Consider the following 19,209-nt stretch of genomic DNA (forward strand, 5'->3'; position numbering starts at 1 on the left):
TTCACACTTATAAAAATTACAGCAACAGAAAGACTTTTCAAGAAGACTTAAAGTTGAGTAACGTTTGAGTATTTCGGGTGTTAAGTCTACAGCCTCCTCACTCCTCAAATCAAACCTCTCAATCCGTATTCTTCCAGGTGGTGCCTGCGTAGCGGCTCCCATGTACATAGGCGAGATAGCGGAGACCTCCATCCGAGGGTCTTTGGGCGCCTTCTTCCAACTGTTCCTGACTGTGGGCATCCTGTTCACGTTCGTGGTGGGCGGCTGGACGCATTGGCGGACTCTGTCCATCATATCTGCTGTGTTCCCTGTGTTCTTGGTGGCTGTGTTCTGGTGAGTACACCTGGATAAAGATGACGAGTCATTTATTGACGTCCATTGGTCTAGCCTGTACTCAACTATGTTGGGGTCTGCGTCCGTCAGTCTAGTCTTCGCCCAACTATGTTGGAGTCGGCTTCCAGTCTAACCGGGTCCAGTTGAGAACCAGTGTTTTACATGGAGCGACTGTCAGTCATACTAGTAAATTTTTGAAGTAGTGGGTTTAAATACGCCCTTTTAAAGGTCAGATTTTCAAAATCAGAAGGCTCGCTGTACACCAGTTATTTTATGTTTTTGCGAAGAAAACGAAGAATTTTGTCACCCTTATAATGTCTATGCCATACTGTATTTCATCATCATAACTTTGCAAAGCATACATATGTAGTTAGATAAAAGAAACATAAGGGAGCAAAATGCTACCGAAATAAATATGTAGACCGCGATTTAAATAAGCAATAATTATGATAATACAGTTGCAGAGTTCACTGCATTGTTCAACTAAAATAACAGACAATAGGTACGAGTAAGCGAGTAACACATGCATGTGGCATTTTCCTTCGCATTGTTAAAATTTTAGTTATGTAAATAAAATGCGCTGATTATATTCGGGTTAATCCATACAAGTTATGTAATCAAATCAGGATAAAATTAACCGTTACATTGCTGCTGAGTAATACACACAAACAACTTTAAATACATGATCAGAAATAACTTTACAAATAAATAAGAATGTCTTGACAGTAGAATAAAAGGACATTCCCAAAGTATTCGTTTATCGAAGAGCTTGAAAATAGAAAGATTTCTTTTTATTCACATTTCTTAACCACCACCACCAATGAAACACCAGCAATGGTAGCGTATGTAAAAGAATATTTAATTTAAAACCTCAATGTACCATACACTTAGAAATAAAGGATATTATGTTCTATTCTAAGTTTACGGTTGTAAATTGCAGGTGGATGCCCGAAACTCCTCAATACTTGCTCGGCAAGAACCGTCGCCGTGACGCGGAGAAGTCTCTGCGCTGGTTGAGAGGACCTGATGCTGATCTCACTGCTGAACTTGAAGATATGCAGAAAGATGTAAGTTTGTCCATAATAATATCCCTACATATGATTATACTCTACATCGCCTTTATGAGAAGTTAGCAATGTAGTTTGAGAAATTTTTCCTAGGGTTTTTTTGTGAAGATTTTTTACATCAACAGTGTCCTACTATGCTTTCACAAACAAATCCAACTCCTTTATAAATCAACTGACTGATATGGTGAAAGCATGATAGGTCGCATGTTGTTTTAAAACAAATCAAATCGTTCTTTTTTTACCTAATCAACAAGACGGACTACTCTTTTAAGTATCGTCACATCGTTCATTTCTGTGGCAGATGACTACTGACTAAAAACCGTCGTGTTCCGTCGTAGGCCTTTTATGTACCCGGGCCGCGGTAACTCTTTCTAACAATCCCGCAGACCTCAGGGCCTCTATTATCTTTTTCTCATTCTTTTTCAGAACTGTTTCTTTTATTAAACTAAGAATGTTAATGCTAACAAAATTGTAATCATCTTCCAGGTGGACGAGGCAGCTCGTCAACGCGCCGGCATGCTGAGCATGTTGACCAACCGCGCGTCCCGCATGGCGCTGATCTGCGGCCTCGGCCTCATGTTCTTCCAGCAGTTCAGCGGCATCAACGCCGTCATCTTCTACACCAACAACATCTTCCAATCCGCTGGCTCCAACATCCCTCCCGTCATTGCCACCATCATTGTAGGAGTCGTGCAAACCATTGCTACCTATCTCTCTTCCGTCTTCGTTGATAAGGCTGGTAGAAGAATTCTTCTTCTTCAGAGCACGACCATTATGGGAATTTGCCTAATCATCTTAGGCATCTATTTCAAGTTACAAAAAGACGCCTACAATGTATCTGCAGTCGGTTGGATTCCTTTAGTTTGCTTAATCCTTTTCATCATCTCCTTCTCCATGGGTTTCGGTCCTATACCCTGGATGATGATGGCCGAGCTGTTCCCAGTAGAATTCAGAGGAGCGGCTACCGGAGTCACAGTCATCGTTAACTGGATGTTAGTATTTGTGGTTACCCTCTGTTTCCCTATCATGAAGGATGCCATAGGTATTTACAGTTGTTTCTGGTTCTTCGCTGTTTTCATGGTCATTGGTACTGTATTTGTGTTCTTCTTGATTCCGGAGACTAAGGGTAAGACTGTCTCGCAGATTCAGGCTATTTTGGCGGGGAAGAAGGCGTAAGTTGGGGGGAAATGGGGGCTTAATTTCCTCATAAAAATGTTGATTTTTCAATAGACCACCGTTGTAATCTGAATTGAGTAATATAGGTGGAAGTTCTTCAAATTAAAGAGATACGCTATATCTTAGTATTTCTATGTCATTGTGGCTAAAAATACACTTGATTATGTCAGAATTATGTTTTTCCAAAATTGTATGAAGGTAGGCCCCCTAAATTAATGTTGTGATACTATTTGAATTTAGGCAATTTTTATAAAAAAATTGTAGGAAATTGATGAGTACTGCCGAGTTCAATGTAATAAATTATATAACAATGGAAAGAATGAGATATATTTATAAGTTAGTTATAATAACATGACAACAAATTAGAACAAAATTCACAAATAATTTTTTTTTCGTTAATCAACTTTTATAATTATTTTTGTGCTTTATATCAATCGTTTTTTTGTTGTAAATATAAATAACTCTTTATATATCATGGTTAATTTTATAATTTTAGTTCCACCGAAGTTAATTTTGCAATATTTAATAGGACACAACAAGTAATTTGTGATGAATATATTTTTGAAAAAAAAAATTGATTACCATTAATATTTAAAATTAATTAGCTTATAATAAGAATTTATGTGAATGTAGATATTTTTTATAAATTAAATAATAATAATGTTTAGCCAAATAATAATTTTAGACTCTTAGCTGGCCTAATAGTCTATACTTTCTTAGACTTTTCATGTATTTTAATACTTTTTCTCATTGAATATATTTATAATTTCCAGATTTAAGTGCCAAATAAAATTGAACCGTAAGACGTGAGAAAAAGTTTCAAAATACAAAATCTGCTTTAGTAAGTAATTTAATAATATTTAATTAATTATATTATATAGGTAAGTTTGTATGAGTGTATGAGTCCAATATATTGTGATAATACTCATACGTTGGGAGACTGTGTTCAATAAAAAAAAGCTAAAAGCGATCAAATAATAATTATAATAAATACGTAATTTAGGCATTTTTGTGTTAAGAAATTGCTATTTAATTTTAAAATGCCTTTTTGAAACGAATAACGTAAATAATACCTAATTTATTGACTAGATTTTTTTGTTAATACACTCGATTAATTTATGAGATAGGTTTATAAAATGCAATGTTTCCCAAAAATACAAAATAAAATGAACAAATTATAAAATTGAATTGAATTTAGAGCATTTAAACTGAAGACATAAATAATAATAAAAAATAAGACCTTTAATGAAAGTGCCTGGAAATAATCTATTAGCAAAAGAAAATAAAGTCTTCAGTGAAAATGATCTAGAAATATTGTTCGGTACTTAAAATTAAGACGAAAATGTGCCAAAAGTATACAATTGTCTGTTTTTAAGTATTTTTATACAGTGATCGTTGTTAATGTTATGTTAATACTAAATATTAATTAGGTTAATAAATAATAAGATGTTATTTTCTTGTTTTTATTTTCCATTTACCGCACCAATAAATTACTACTTTATAAAACTAAAAAAACGGTTTATAAATGCACACTAATCATGGTCAAAAATTACAGGACTTTTATAAAAAGTCCAAACACAGCTATGATACGATGTCCTATCATGAAGTTCCAGTTCATATCTTCCGGCTCCATCATCAGATCAGTTCGACAGTACCATATTGTTGTATTGTCATCAGAACTACATACAGCTGCCAATTTTCATGACACTACGATCCTTGGAAGATGGTTAAATTAGTTACCTTATTGATCCCTTGTGGCAGTTAGTTACATACAGGGTCGACTTAATTAAACTTTTAAAATATAGGTTCGAATTGAGAACCACCTCCTCTTTTTGAAGTCGGTTAAAACTGCACTCTATACAAAACTATCCAAGAATACGTAAGAAGGTAAGTATTTATAATATCTAGGTACTTAAGTGCTACACCCAGGTGTCGCCGCACTTCAGATAATTAACATTATATGATTGTAAATCAATTTAAATTATTTCGATAAAACTATCATATTAGCATCAGACTTTTCATAACACTGCTGGGCACAGGCCTCTTCTCATACAGAGAAGGAATTACCGTTAATAACCACGTGCGCTCAACGTGGATTGGCAATTTCATTAAGCTCCAGGTTTACTCGAGACGTTTTCCTTCACTTTTACTCAGTCCAAGAGATACTTAGGAAAGGCATATAGGTTACTGAGAAAAGTTGCATTTATACTTGCCAGGCTCAAAAACACACTCATACCTACATTAAAGGCAAGGCTAGGCCAACACGATGTTGTAAAAACGCAATAAAAACAAAACATCAAGACCAAAACAATATATTACTCAATACATATTAGAAGAAGTAATAGACGGGCACTCCCTACAAATAGCTTTCTTCTCAATATCATCGACCCTCATTGACAATTCCGTGATCTGCTTTTCAATGGCTTTCACGTCGCTTCTAAAACCCGTGACGGTGGCGTCCAACTCCGTCAAATACTGTATTTTGTTACAAAGCTCGTCATATTTCTGGCATATATAGTCCCTGGCGTTCTGCGAATCCGTCAGTTCCTTGTCGATCTTATGAATAACTTCATATTTCAGTTCGTCAAACTTGGACTCGACACTGGGCCCCAGAATATGGGCCCCCTTGATAGCCAACTCTTCCTCCTTCATTTTGTTGGAAATCTTCGTATGACAAGCCATTTACATAAAGTTGGGTATGTTGACTCGGAATAATTTAATGTTATTGTAGCTAATGTGCATTTTGCGAAACTTTTTCTCTTCGCGTTTGATGCAAAAATGAACTTCGACAGTGACGTTTGGTAATGTTTTTCTTGGATGTTTTTTCAGATGTCATTTGTGTACGGTTTCATTTTGATATGGAAACTCTTTAGTTTGGAAACTGTTTGATTCATCCGTATCAAACCTATTTTTCATTTTAGGAACACACGTACTACACACTTGATCTAGAATTAACTTCATATTTATTTCGAAGTTCAATGAATGCATTCTGCTTCAATTAGGTAGGTTAGCTACTTCGGATTTCCAAAACGCAACATGTAATTCGATATAAGTAAAATTGATCAAGAAACTTTGTGAAATTCTGTCCATTTCTCCCGAATGGAAAAAATATGGTATCTAGCCACCTAGGAAGTAATTGAACGGATCTTACAGTCGAGAACTGTGACATACCTTTCTAAACTGACCAGTCATCGTCAGTGATAGCCTAACCCCTTGCTTGTTAACCGCCCCACGCTGTTGATGCATGGGTCTTCGATACCGATGGACTTCGGCGTGTTAACCCTCTACGTCACAAGGGGAAGGGCGGTGAGATAAGATGGAGTGATTAAAAGTTATATTATATCATTTAGAGGTCAAGAAGTCAGCTATTAAAGTGTTACGTATGTCAACAATGCGTAGTTAAGGGTTTAAAGCATTGGTTGATGTATTTTAACCGACTTTCAAAAAACGGATTTTCTATGTTCAGCAGTCAGCAGGCTTAATAACAGCAGATACTCATGTCTTTATTTCTTCCAATGAAAGGAGGGCTGGTGACAATGTTTTTTGCAGTTACATAATATAGGTATTTATAGTTCACGACATTTTCAACGACTTTGAAGAGTCATAGGTATTAGATTGAGCATGTTTCTCAATAGACTATAACATACAGAATTACAAAAAAAAAATACGGAAAAATTATTACCTACACAAATGTGACAGCATCTTAACAAAACAATATTTATCAATAGCAGCAGATTATGACGAACAGTTCATCGAGCCCACCACGGGGTCAGAACACTGTTACCAGTAACTGCTAGATAAGATAAACTCTTACTTAACCATCTACCTAGGAGATGGGCAGGGACTCGGTCAAACTCCAAGGCTGGCCAATAGTTGATCTATTATCATCAGTGTAAGTATTTATAGGTTAATGTATAAGAATCCTTAGAGTAGGTATTTTTCGAAAATGATCGATGAACTTGAACATTATGCATTCGCATCATCCAACTACCAATATCTGTCATCTGTCTAGCCACTTTTCAACAATGTTGGGTTCGGCTTCCAGTCTTACCGAATTCAGCTGAGTACCAGAGATTTACATTGAGCTACTGCATATCTGACCTCATCCAGTTATATACCTGAGCAACCTTGGTAAGACTAACGACGTAACGACTGCCAAAGATGTTCAAATGACAGCTGGGCTTCACGACTTTAACGTGCCTTCCGAATCACGGAGAAAGTTGTCATGTCATCACACCAAGCGTTGCTGGAATCATTCGCTCCGCACAGCTGTTTCTTAGCCACGGGCCCTTCAATTTTTGACCGCCGTGTTTTGAAAATAATAACTTACATATTATCTTAGAATGGCCTCTAACGCTCCAATGACACATAACCAATTCCTATAACTGACATAGGTAATGAAAATTCCTCCTACAATTATCAGGCACTCCACATATCGGCCACTTCACTACCGCAAGCCTATCTGGCACTCGTAATAGTAATTTTGTAATTTTCCTACACCTGATCGTGACACATTTTTATAAGTGCCAAGAACGAATTACAATACTACGATTTACCTTTGCGTGGATTTGTGAAGTTATTTTCGCACGTGTTAGATACTTCAGGCTAAAGGGTCTTTTAGAGTACCTACACCCTGCTGACTAAAAAGTTGATCCGATGGCTATCAAATATTTTTTTAAAGAAAATCTTGATTCATCCAATCAAAGTTTTAAGTCGGTCTTATACCGACTAAAAGCCTGATCTTTGTAATGTTCGTACTACCATTCATCTTCATACTGATTTATTTTATTTTATTTATTTATTAAATCAGGCTACAAAGGCCCATATAAAATACTATACTACTATACTATACTATGAGCCCAAACAAACTATCACCCGTCTAAAAGTTTGTGGTACTCATAGTGTGATCACGATTTTGCGTAGACTTGAGAAGCACGTTACTGACGTTACTTTTCTTCACTCTAATCGAAGCTCTTCTTCATAAAATGAATACTAACGTTTTATTTAGGTTCCACTAGCTGTATATCGAGGTGTCAATAGAGAAGGAGTTCTGAAAGGCTGCGATGATTATTGGATTGTCAAAAAGACATTGATTAAGTACCTATAGTTAGTATATTCATATGCATTGCCTAATAAAGGCCCCCCCTGTAAAAGTTATTTCCCCTTTTATACAGGTTTTAAAACAGTTGCTATTTAAAGGATTAATGTGGAGTGTAGGCCGCGTAATAAACACTTTAGATAAACCTATGCTCGTCACTATTTACAAGTTTTACTTTGTCATTATAACTAACAAATATACGTTAATTTTTGTATACTATGAATTGACTACTTATTTAAAAAAATAACTACTTAATAACTGCAATGTTAGCCGACTTAAACATTATAAAAAAAATAAAATAAAAATAAGTAGGGTCCAAAATGTCACCTTGGGGAACTCGAATATTTCTATGGTTGTTCTGATCACTTTCTTTGTATGATCTACTAGAGATGTTTGTTTACTAATGACAACATTCTACGCTAGATGCGAGCAATGAACTTCGTTCTAAAATGATTGCAATTTTCGAATCCTACGCATATTCTACGAGAGACGGTCAAAGAGTAATGACTCGAACACTCTAGGATGTTACATTGCAAGGTTGATGCACTCAAAGGTTAGACATTTTGAATCAGGTAAATAAAATCCAGTTCTTTGAAAAAAGAAAAAATAAGGATAGTAACACAACAAAGTTTGATTATTAGGAGTTCAAGGAACGAATCATAAGTAACTCACTACAGACAAGAAAAGAATTACAAATATTGAGATCGTATGAAGCCAAAACAAAACCAGTGGATGCGGGTTGCTAAAGGCTCAGCAAAGTGGCAAACCTTGGGGAAAGCCTTTGTCCAGAAATAGACGTCTTTCGGCTGAAACCACGAAAAAATTCACTGTATCATATTCACTTGATAGAAATGACAATCGCACGTTAGAAAGATAGGTAGTTAATTCTTATGTACAGAGACGTCTTTCACGAAAACTACACACAGTTAACGCATGGTACAGGGCTGACTACCGAAAATCACATGAATGAAAAGATAAAATTAATCAAACAAATAATAAATAAAGCTTACTGTAACTCCAAAAGTCAAATACAGACAATAATTATTCCGTACGTACGTTTATTGACACAATAGTCTAGTACTATTGAACATTAAAATATTGACTTATGTTTAACCTAAGTTTATTTTAACAAAGGCAAGACAAACTAAGTTCAACGAATGAGAACATGCCAAAGACAAGCCAAGCCATAGACAAACATGAATGATGTACCAAAAAGAATGTGCAAATATGAAAAAAAAACTCTGTCTCTTTGTATTTGTATTTAAATAGATTTGGACGACAATTTTATTGTGATAATGATAAATTAAGTAAATAGCTAGTAGCTGTAGTACGAATTGTCTTATATTTGTTTAACTATTTATATCTTGTCGTCAGCCTCATGTGTCTGTCGCATGTCTCGAGAGTACGACCATTCTTTCCCATACTGTCGGAAAGCTTTGAGAGTGAAACCTACCACCTTATAGCTGGATATGAAAATAAATAGGTCTACATTATAATGACTTGGAAAATTTAATTGAAAAGTTGCATTGGTACTTGCCTGAACTGGAATCATACCCACACCCTCATACTCGAGAAGTTGGTTCTTTACCCACTAGGCCACCACGACTTTATTTATAACCCCCAACAAATAAAGCATGACTACATTGTCGCGCTTTTCAAAACGGATTATACTTATTTACTTAGTGGATAGCATACTATTCTGTTTATTGAATACAGTAGCCGAATGCGGCTTATCATAATCCCCGTGATATACAGTGATATGACAAGTTAGATAATACGTTCACTTGTTTTAACTTAGGAATCAAAGTTACTTAGGTATTCAGTTACACTGGTTTCAATATTCCCGGTTTGGTCTACTTGAAATCCGTCATTGTATTGATCCAGCAAAATACCAGCGTCAGGAATTTAACATGATACATGCTGAACTGGACTCCCATTCTTTGACACTCTGAACCGCATCTTTAATTTATATTTCCTATTAATTTTCTTCAGGTTGTGGTCGAATGTCATTTTAGAAATGTGTTACTGCTGTGTGAACTGAAAGTGAAGGAAAGTGGCGAACCTTGTGGAGGCCTTGTCCAGCAGTGGACGAATGTCAGCTGAAACGACGATGTGAACATGTGAACTATTACTATCGTCGTCACAGACGAAGAACTTTCACAGATGGACATATACCTCGCCCAAATTGAGTGAGATTTGCCCATTTTAGTATATAGCCTATTGTAATTGTCAACATGGCATTCCTGGTCATCTTTTTGCAAGCTTTAGGTTAGTTAGAGTAGATAACAATGCTGAGGCTACACAAGCGGACATGGGTGACGAATAATATTGTCTTACGTAAACAGGAATCTTCACCAAATTCCACTAGTGTAGCCTCTTTACAAAGACAATTCAATCCTCTATCAAGTATTTATTACATAATTGAAATATTTGAAGTTTAACATGCTTCTTCCACTCACCAGCCTGAATTTCAAGTGGTTTAAAATCACGTTTGGGTTGGATGTCCATTACTTTTCAAGGTTGATAGGAATAAAACAGGTACTTGACTCACGTGCCGTCTGAATTATGAAGAAAAACGGCGTCATATATCATTTGTTCAAGGGGTACATCGTTGACTGGGTGCATGATAAACTGCACTTCAAGTTTAGGGTACCGTTTGACGAATCTTTCAGGACGTTATCATCCTTAGCGGCCTTGTTAGTCATTTCCTATAGGGCTTGGCTTCTAACAATGATGCATTTGGATGTAGCTGAGTACCAGCGTTTTACAAGGTTCGACTGCCTGTATCAACTTAATGACTTTTTGGAATACGAGCAAATTTTTGGAATACTTTACATAGCGTCATAGCTACAGTTTTATTCTGTTTCTGTGCTGCTACTTTTAGGACCCAAAATTGTGTGCTTTTTAGAAAATTTAATATAATAGCTAGCTCTAAAGCTAAACCTAAAATGTAATGTAGGCTGAATTGTACGTACCTACCATCAATTTCTTACAGGTACAGATATAATGTAATGTGAGAGAGAACGAATGGACAAGATGAATTGAACCGATTTTCGCATCTGGATCATAATAGCTTCTGTTATGAATGACTACTATAACTATATGCAGTTATATGCAGTCAGTTATAAATATATCAACAATTTGTAGTTGCATTTCATTCGGCTTTCAAATCTGACCGTCTATAAAGAGGCACCTTTCAACTGCAGGTAAGCTATTTCTTTTCTAGTCTTCTTCTTTTCATGCTATTCATCCCCCATGATGGCTTCGCTCTATCCATGAAATATCTGTATTGGACACCTTTTTTTTCTTTTTTGATGGGAGATCATCAAATGACCACTCCCGCTGTGGGTGCAGCGTGAGGGAATGTCAGACTCTTACTGACTAAAACCCATCATGTTCCTTCTTAAGCCCTCTATGTACCAGGCCGTAACTCTTATATTGAACACCTGGCATTTTATCAAGTTATCTCCCCCTACAATAAAATAACACTACAACTATACGGAACCCTTTACCTTAATAGCTAGTCTATCTTATCATGACACCCTTAGAATCAATATTTAGTTGTAATGAGTGAATTCTGCATTAGTTGTGGGTGATACTCTACAGTGGTCGGTGGTCTGCCCTGCTTACCTAGTAAGTGGAATAATTACCTAATAATTAACTATATAAGTTTTTAGTCCAATAATTAGTTAAATATCTAAGACGGTTATTAGTTGTAAAAGTGATCATAATTGTGGTGTTTTTTGAAACTTGAAAATAATTGGAGCAAAGCAATGGAGCTTTTCCGGTATTTCAATTAAAGTTCTTTTAGTGCAAATTATTTTAGATAGGAAATTGAAGTTGTGTGTTTTGTTAAACTTTTCTATACAGGCAAGAACATTTCGTAATGGCGAAATACAACTTAATTTAATGTTTTAATGTAATACAGATTTTGTCCAATCGGTTTACGAAAAAAATGGAACTTAAGTGGTGGTGTGTGTAAGTTTTTCTGCAGTCTCCCGTGGCCAGGAAGTTAAAGTTAAGACCTAGTAAATAATTTCATATATCGACTCAGTTTTCGTCCTTAATTTTCAAGACTTTTTTCAACCTGGATCAGCAAACTAAATTAAGCTGAAGCAGATACTTAGACACTGTAAAATTACCACTTTTTAAGTAACATTTTTGCTCGCCCATTTCCCAACGACAAAGATCAAATCTTCAAATCACCAATACAATATTAAATTGTAAAATTAGGAAATAATCTCTGAACGTAGCAATACAGAATACAGGAGTTTAGCCACGGAAACTTGGAGCGGTTCCAATAATTGAAGGATTGCCTCATGAAGACAGTTGACAGGGTGCATACATTTCCATTGTTTAGAAGCTGCATCACATTGCACATTTGCAGCCAATGCTGTGGGCTATTTCTGCATTTTCCGGGAATATGTTGCTGTTTTCAGCGAATTAGATTCTACCACTGGTTTCTTGTAATTTTTCCGTGTGCCATGGGAATTGCTTCAAGCGTCCGGATAAAAAGTAATGTAGCATATAGTCTTCGTCGATAAATGGGCTATCTAACACTGAAAGAGTTTTTCAAATAGGTCTAGTAGTTACTGACATTAGGGCGCACAAACTCATTTCAGCTCTATAATATTTAAAACAAATGTTGATTGTAGATAGACCCAGGTGAAATGAAAAGTATATGGGTCCCTACTTACGCACTTTCAGTTAAAACCAACATTAGTGACAATACCTAAATAAAAAAATCTAAGAGAACTTAATTAATTTTACGTAGGTACATGTGCCTGTTAAACAACGAATTAATATGTTCAAAAAGGCATTGACCTCCTAAACAAAACACCACCACGTTCATCTCCAAAAAAATCACAACAAAACTACGAAAACACACATTTTTATATGTTAGTGTGCATCAAAATTACTCATACATTGAGTTTATCTATCAATGGAGTCTGTCGAGCTTGATAGTACAGATTGTCGTATCATTTGGTCGCAGGCGCCGATCCGGGAACCGTGTCACAGTCATAATACAGTTCATGTGCTTAACTCGCTTTTGAGATAATTTATTTATTTTATTCAGTTTAAATTAACTTTGTGAACTTCGCAATTGAAAAAAAACGTGAGTACCTATCTTTTTTTTTGGAATTCTATTTTTTATTTCTAACTAATCTTTTTTTTTCGTAAATAGAATTATAGACTTCTTTTTTTTTGTAAATACGTACTTCAATTGTTTTATACTAAATAGGACTAACAATGATATTGTTATTATAATGATCATAGAAACATGCATAACATATTATTATGCATGCATGCACCACAGAGTAAATAAAGCGACCATCTGTAATTGCACCTTCTTTATTTGAAACCATAAACAAAAAAAAAACAGTTGTGTAGTATTCAAATAGTAAACATATTGCTAGAGTGTACCTATTCGTAATACAAGGTTATTTTTGTTTTGACTTTGCGAAAGATGAGACTAAAATAGTCGTTTGGGTTGTAAATCTAAGCTTTTGATCGTATACGTAGTTCACGCTTTATTTCATCCATGTAATGTGTTTAGATGAAATACTTGATCCATTTGTATTGGTAATTTAGTTGTGGAAGTATTTAGAGGCAGCTATAACAGATATATTTGTGTTGATAGGATATTTCGTGCGCTCTTCTTCCTCGAAGATAATAAAGAAAATTACTTGCCTGAAATGTTTCTGAAATGAATCTATAAAGACTCATTTTTCATCAATTTAAATGTACTTCTAATTTTATTTTAATCCGGCAATTAAGAGCAATTTTTAGGTCTTATAGGACACGACACTGCTTAGAAAAACTTTAAGGGTTTGATAGTGGGTACGATAATAGGTAAAGGTACCTAAAGTAATTTTTCTCCGATATATAAGTACATACTTATACAACATGGAAACTTACAATACTCCTTACTAAAATAAGGATTATGAAAGTAATTTTCCATTCATGAATCTGATTTTCTTTAACTTTTGTAGAAACAAACTATCAAACAGTCCACTGATAAGCTCTGATTTGAAACATAACAGATATGATTTAAAACAGAATTCAGCAAGCTGTGATGACCAATTCATTATTTATTTGCCTAGCCTTTTCCCAACTATGTTGAGGTCGGCTTCCAGTCTAACTGCATAGAGCTGAGAGCTACAGACATTTCATAATTGTTTATCAGTGAAAATCCGAGTTTTAATATAATCTAAATACATTTATAAAACAATCTTAATTACTTACGTAATGCTAAAAAATATTTTTACACTTTTTTTAACTAGCTTCAGCCAGCGGTTTCGCCCGCATCCGGTAAGAATTACTTTACGCCCATGGATAAAAAGCCTGACACTTTTATTCGAATCGGTGAAGTTCGTCTTCGGTCCTGAAATAAGCATGTTCAAACAATCTCGAATCTTCAACTTTATAATATTATATTATAGATTTGTACTACTACTACCAGACAATTTCCTATGGTTTCGCCCGCGACCCGTGTAAACTACTGGCCGTACCGAATAAAATTTAAAATATAGCCTATGTTACTCGGGAAGAATGTAGCTTTTCAACAGTGAAAGAATTTTTCAAATCGGTTCAGTAGTTTCGGAGCCTTTACGGTACAAATAAATAAACGAACAAAATATTTCCTCTTTGCTATATATTCGTAAAGATTACAAAGTGATTAATCATGACGAGTTGACATTTAAATTCTATTTAATTCCACTTTTAGTAATTAGTGCGATTAAACTACCAAAAGGTAGAATTTTCAGTGACGTGCACAAACCCTGATAAATATTCTTAAATACCTAATTACGCATTTAGATATTCAGTAAAACTAATTTGGACAGAGATTAACATGTGTGTAGGTTAATTAATCGTGGATTGTTGAAAACATAAAAAAAAATCATCTCTTAACAAAAGGTGCTCTAGTTTTACCGGAAAAAGACGTTAAGGAAAGTACTACAGCGGTCATAATACTCAATACTACATCGATTCCTATACCTATTAAAAAAATAATATTTAAAGTTTACTTTAAATTAACGCGAACAAAAACAGGTAACAATTTAGAGTACCCGCAAATTGGAATCTTTTAGTCGGCCGCACGCACATTGAAAAGATCAGGTATTTAGCCGGTATCAGACGTACATGAAAACTTTGATTGGAACCAAGATTTTCTAAAGGTCAAAAACATATTTTTGCAAACCATAAGTCTGCAGTTGGCGGGACCGCTAAGTCGGATACCTATAGGCATACCTTAAATTAGCACAAATAAACACGGGTGAATAATATAGTCGTCGATATTTCCAAAAAAACAAATATAATAAATCAACAGCGACAGTATCAGATAACTTCATACTATGGGAATGTAATCAGCTGCTCAAGTAGGCGCCTAAAATTATGTTTTTGTATAGATAAACTTTGTTTTTTACTACTTTCAGCACACCTGCATTTATAATTGTTAATTCCTCAAGCGGTAATCTATTTCCATGTATTTTTTTTTGACTTGGTTTAGTCGTGGCCGTGAGTAATCTTTTAAAACTTACTTAAAACTATGATATGCAAACACGTAATTCACCTTTCACTTGGCTACGACTGCTACGGCGTAGCAAGGCGATAAAAAAAAGATTTTATTGCTATTTCGGCCAAAGTTTTCGAAGCCATTTTTTTTTTCAAATAGACCTATGAGAGCTCATTCGAAACGTCAATAATGTTAAGCTTACATATAGCTTATTAAAATATAGTTGCTTAAGCATGGTAGCTATAGCGATATACATACATTAACTGCAGTTATGAGTGAAATGTTAAAAGCCTTTTCGGTAATAATGTGTAATTTCTTGTTATTAAAAAGAAAAAATAATACTCTAAAATAATCAATACATTATACTTGTAGATTACCCTCTAATAGGTATTTATGCGGACCTCCCGTAATGACCTTCAAACCAATCTAATTTATTCACAAATCAAAACCATTTGACGGATATTTGGCATTAGGCCAACTCAAGATAAAATATATATGATTGCCGAATTATTTGATTACACTATCTAACAGCAAAAGTAATTATCGTTAAAGTAAATCTGAGATTATCATACATGATAGTTTTAATACTTACTAGCCGTCTTCCCGTGGTTTCACCCGCGTCCCGTGGAAACTACTACTCGTACCGGGATAAAATATAGCCTATGTTACTCGGGAAGAGTGTAGCTTTCCAACCGTGAAAGAGTTTTTGAAATCGGGCCAGTAGTTTTTGAGTTTATCCATTACAAACAAACATACATAAATACAAATTTTCCGTCTTTATATTATTAGTGTTTCAAGCGGCAGTCGAAAGGAAAATTACAATATTTAATTCGATAAAGTATAAATTTTACAATTGTTTGTTGAATATAAAGATTATGTCGATAAATCCTTGCGTGTTATTCTTATCTTTATTATTTGTTGGTAAATCTTGTAGTGAAGTGGTTTATCAGAAAAAAATAGATCATTATCCGAGGTGGTGACTGTACCTATATAATCTGAATGTGTTCGTAGTTTGTTTGTGGAATGTTGCTTCTTGCGTATATAAGAGGAAAGAAGTCAGTTTCATTTTCTTGGTCTATTTTCGTAGTTATGGTAACGAAAATAGTAATGACGAATGTCAATGTGTATTTGATTAGAAAGTTAGTAAAGTTTCTGTAACATACCTAGGTACTAATGATTTTTGGTCAGCTACATATGCATAGACACAGTTTAACTCTTTATTCCCTTACTCCCATAGTCCAATGGGCACTTCGACAGGATTGAAGAGAGATAGGACATTTAATATGCTCTTCAAGATATGGAAAACGCCTTCTAATAACAAAATTTCCCCGTTAAAAAGTTTACGTGAACCTACGAAGCCTGAAGATAAAAAAAATATCCTAGTAGGCTACTTATACTGTTATTTTCCATGTTAAAGTCGGGTCACGCTACATAATCTAGCAATCACATAAACAACTCAAGAAAAATCGTCTCCAAGCAATTACAACCGTGAGAAATCATTGAAAATCTATACTAATAGAGTAATTAGAGATACGCATAAAAATGTGCATTCATTTGTTTATGTTTTTTCTTTCTATAATGTAAATAGAACCAGATACCTAGTTGCAATGATTAACATAATATTATAACTGGTACTATATCAGTTATATATTAGAATTTTATTACCATGTAAGTTTTATTTATAGTGTGGTTTGGATCACACTCGTGCGCATGTTACAGGCAAACTTGCTTGATTAGGCGAGTTGTGAAATTACTAGAATTTTGTATTATACACACCGTTTTTCCACGATCTCACTCGCGTAGTAAAATATATAGCCTATGACAGTGAATATTTTTTTCGATTCTATTCAGTAGTTACGTAGCCTTTGGGTTACAAACAACAACATATTATTACCTATGGATTTATAGATAGATATAGATACCGCCGGAAACGAGAGATACCTAAACAATGTATAAGTTGAGGAAAAGATTTCACATAATATATTGACAGAAGACCAAAACTGTTTTTTTAAGTGCTAGCTAAAATTACAATATTTTAAGTACTTACACACTAACTAGGTGACTAGGTCAATGCATTTTAAGTAAGTAACCCATATATTGGCCTTCATCATCGTCTTTAAATTAATTCAATTTGGATCATTCATCATGCAATGCGGTTTTTGGAAGCGATACGAAATCAAGATTGATCACTTATTGATAAAATTGTCATAGTGAGATAGTCTACGAGGAAATCAGATTGCAAAGAGTAAGAAAATATAGAAGATATGATACTATCTGTCTTCTAAGGAAGTTATTGATTTCTTAAAAGACAGATTGAAGATAAAATCAAGTTTTTCAATACGTGTGTACGTGATTTTCTTGGCAGATATTATCTCGTTATCTAACCTATTTTTACTCGCTGTTGGGTAACCCGAATGGAGTTAAATATAGTTTATTGAATAATAGTACCGACTTACATTAGTTAGAACCTGTTATTACTAGCCATTTTCCCGAGAACCGGGATAAAATATTGTCTAGCTTTGAAAGCGTGAAAGAATTTTTCAAATCGTTTCAGTAGTTTCGGACCCTTTAGGTACCAAACAAACAAATGTTTCCTTTTTATTATATTAGTATACCTAGATATTTTCTTTTCATCGTTTCAAATCGATATACATATGTGCGTCAATTCTTATTATTACATGTTACGTTACGTATTGATAAAATATTAATAACAAGTTGCCCTGTTTTCATAAAGAATTAACTTTAGGTATGCAAACTTCTTTCCCTGTACTCCATATATAAATTTCTTTGACATGACGTAAAGAAGAAAATGACAGCAATGGCTATGGGCCATGTAAGCTCGAATGTGTGCTGTGAATATAATATCTTCGTTATATCAAGCATGGCCAAGACTATCAGGTAGAGGTACATTTATTGAGTAGTTTAGCATATTTATTTATTATCAAATTATTGGTGATCAAAAGTATATCCATCTGCAGGACGTGGTTTTGGCAATTTCAGCTATTAAAGCCCAGGTTTCCTCAAGATGTTTTACTCAGTCGTTGATATCCAAGATATACTTAGAAAGTAAAGGTACATTTATTATGACTTGTTTTCATATTTGACCTAGTCACTTTTTAATGGTTGCTAAAGTTTTTCCAATGGTTACGTTTTATTATTTTATTTCTTTAGTTTTCTACGACCACTAAACTACTAGGTACACATAAACAGATTAACATGCAAAATTAACACCTTTTTTGCTATTTTTCCACACAGTTTTTACACATAATACCTATGAGGAAAAATTGTCTTTTAGGTACGTTGCTTTTAACGAAAGATTAATTAAAGTTCTAAGAAGCTACTTGCTAATAACAAACCGGAGTTATCCAGTTTTTTTATCAAATTCTGTGCTGTGTTTTTGCTACAATTATGTCAGATGTTATCGGTTTTAAATTGAATAATCTTGATGTAATTAAATGGAAATTCCCTTATCTTCGGCTAATTGCCGATGTCCAAACTATTAACAGTTGTCATGTCTGCGTAAATCTTGTCTAATCTTTAAATTTGTGACCTTGGTAAATGGTAATGTATGTATAATTTTCGCATTACATCATTCGAAAGTGGCGCATTGCCTCAATAAGGATATAAATTACGTACGTCATAAAATATCTTCATTCTATGTGTGAGAACACCATTGACATCCATCCAGTAGTTTTCGAGTTTATCTCGAATAGAAAGACGCGATTCACAACTTAATTTTGTAACTACTTTTTCCCTCGATTTTATCTGGGTCCCGATGAAATTTCTTCCCGCATCTGTGTAAAAAGTTTTAGCTTGAATGAGTATCTAACAACCATCCAAACGTTGAGCTTTGCACTACTTATTTAACACCAACGACCGAACCATTTTCAGTTGTCAAAACGCCGATTTGACCAATGGGCGGTTATATACGGCTGGTTATCGCTATGGTTGAATGGTGCAACTTACAATTTTTTGATTTACCCACAACACAGTTCAAATAGGTTCACATAAATTGCAGT

The 19,209-nt window shown here is 34.5% G+C and overlaps 2 protein-coding genes across 3 annotated transcripts in view; both read left to right on the forward strand.

Annotated features, from left to right (window-relative positions):
- LOC110377069 (facilitated trehalose transporter Tret1) overlaps window positions 1–4,028 on the forward strand; it is a 28,766-nt gene extending 24,738 nt beyond the window's left edge. Inside the window, exons 5-7 of the mRNA XM_021335761.3 lie at window positions 138–333; window positions 1,274–1,400; window positions 1,887–4,028. Coding sequence (XP_021191436.3) covers window positions 138–333; window positions 1,274–1,400; window positions 1,887–2,576 — 1,013 coding nt within the window. The 3' untranslated portion in view covers window positions 2,577–4,028. The remainder of the gene's footprint in view (window positions 1–137; window positions 334–1,273; window positions 1,401–1,886) is intronic.
- A 7,176-nt stretch (window positions 4,029–11,204) lies between these two features.
- LOC110377058 (facilitated trehalose transporter Tret1-2 homolog) overlaps window positions 11,205–19,209 on the forward strand; it is a 40,457-nt gene continuing 32,452 nt past the window's right edge. Inside the window, exon 1 of one of the 2 annotated variants that reach the window (XM_021335746.3) lies at window positions 11,205–11,307. The gene's annotated coding sequence lies outside the window, so the exon portion shown is untranslated. Of the gene's footprint in view, window positions 11,308–12,631; window positions 12,791–19,209 lie in introns of those variants that run through there. The other variant, XM_021335747.3, reaches the window with a different exon arrangement.

This window comes from Helicoverpa armigera, chromosome 21, assembly GCF_030705265.1.
Source record: "Helicoverpa armigera isolate CAAS_96S chromosome 21, ASM3070526v1, whole genome shotgun sequence".
NCBI classification, from domain to species: domain Eukaryota; kingdom Metazoa; phylum Arthropoda; class Insecta; order Lepidoptera; family Noctuidae; genus Helicoverpa; species Helicoverpa armigera.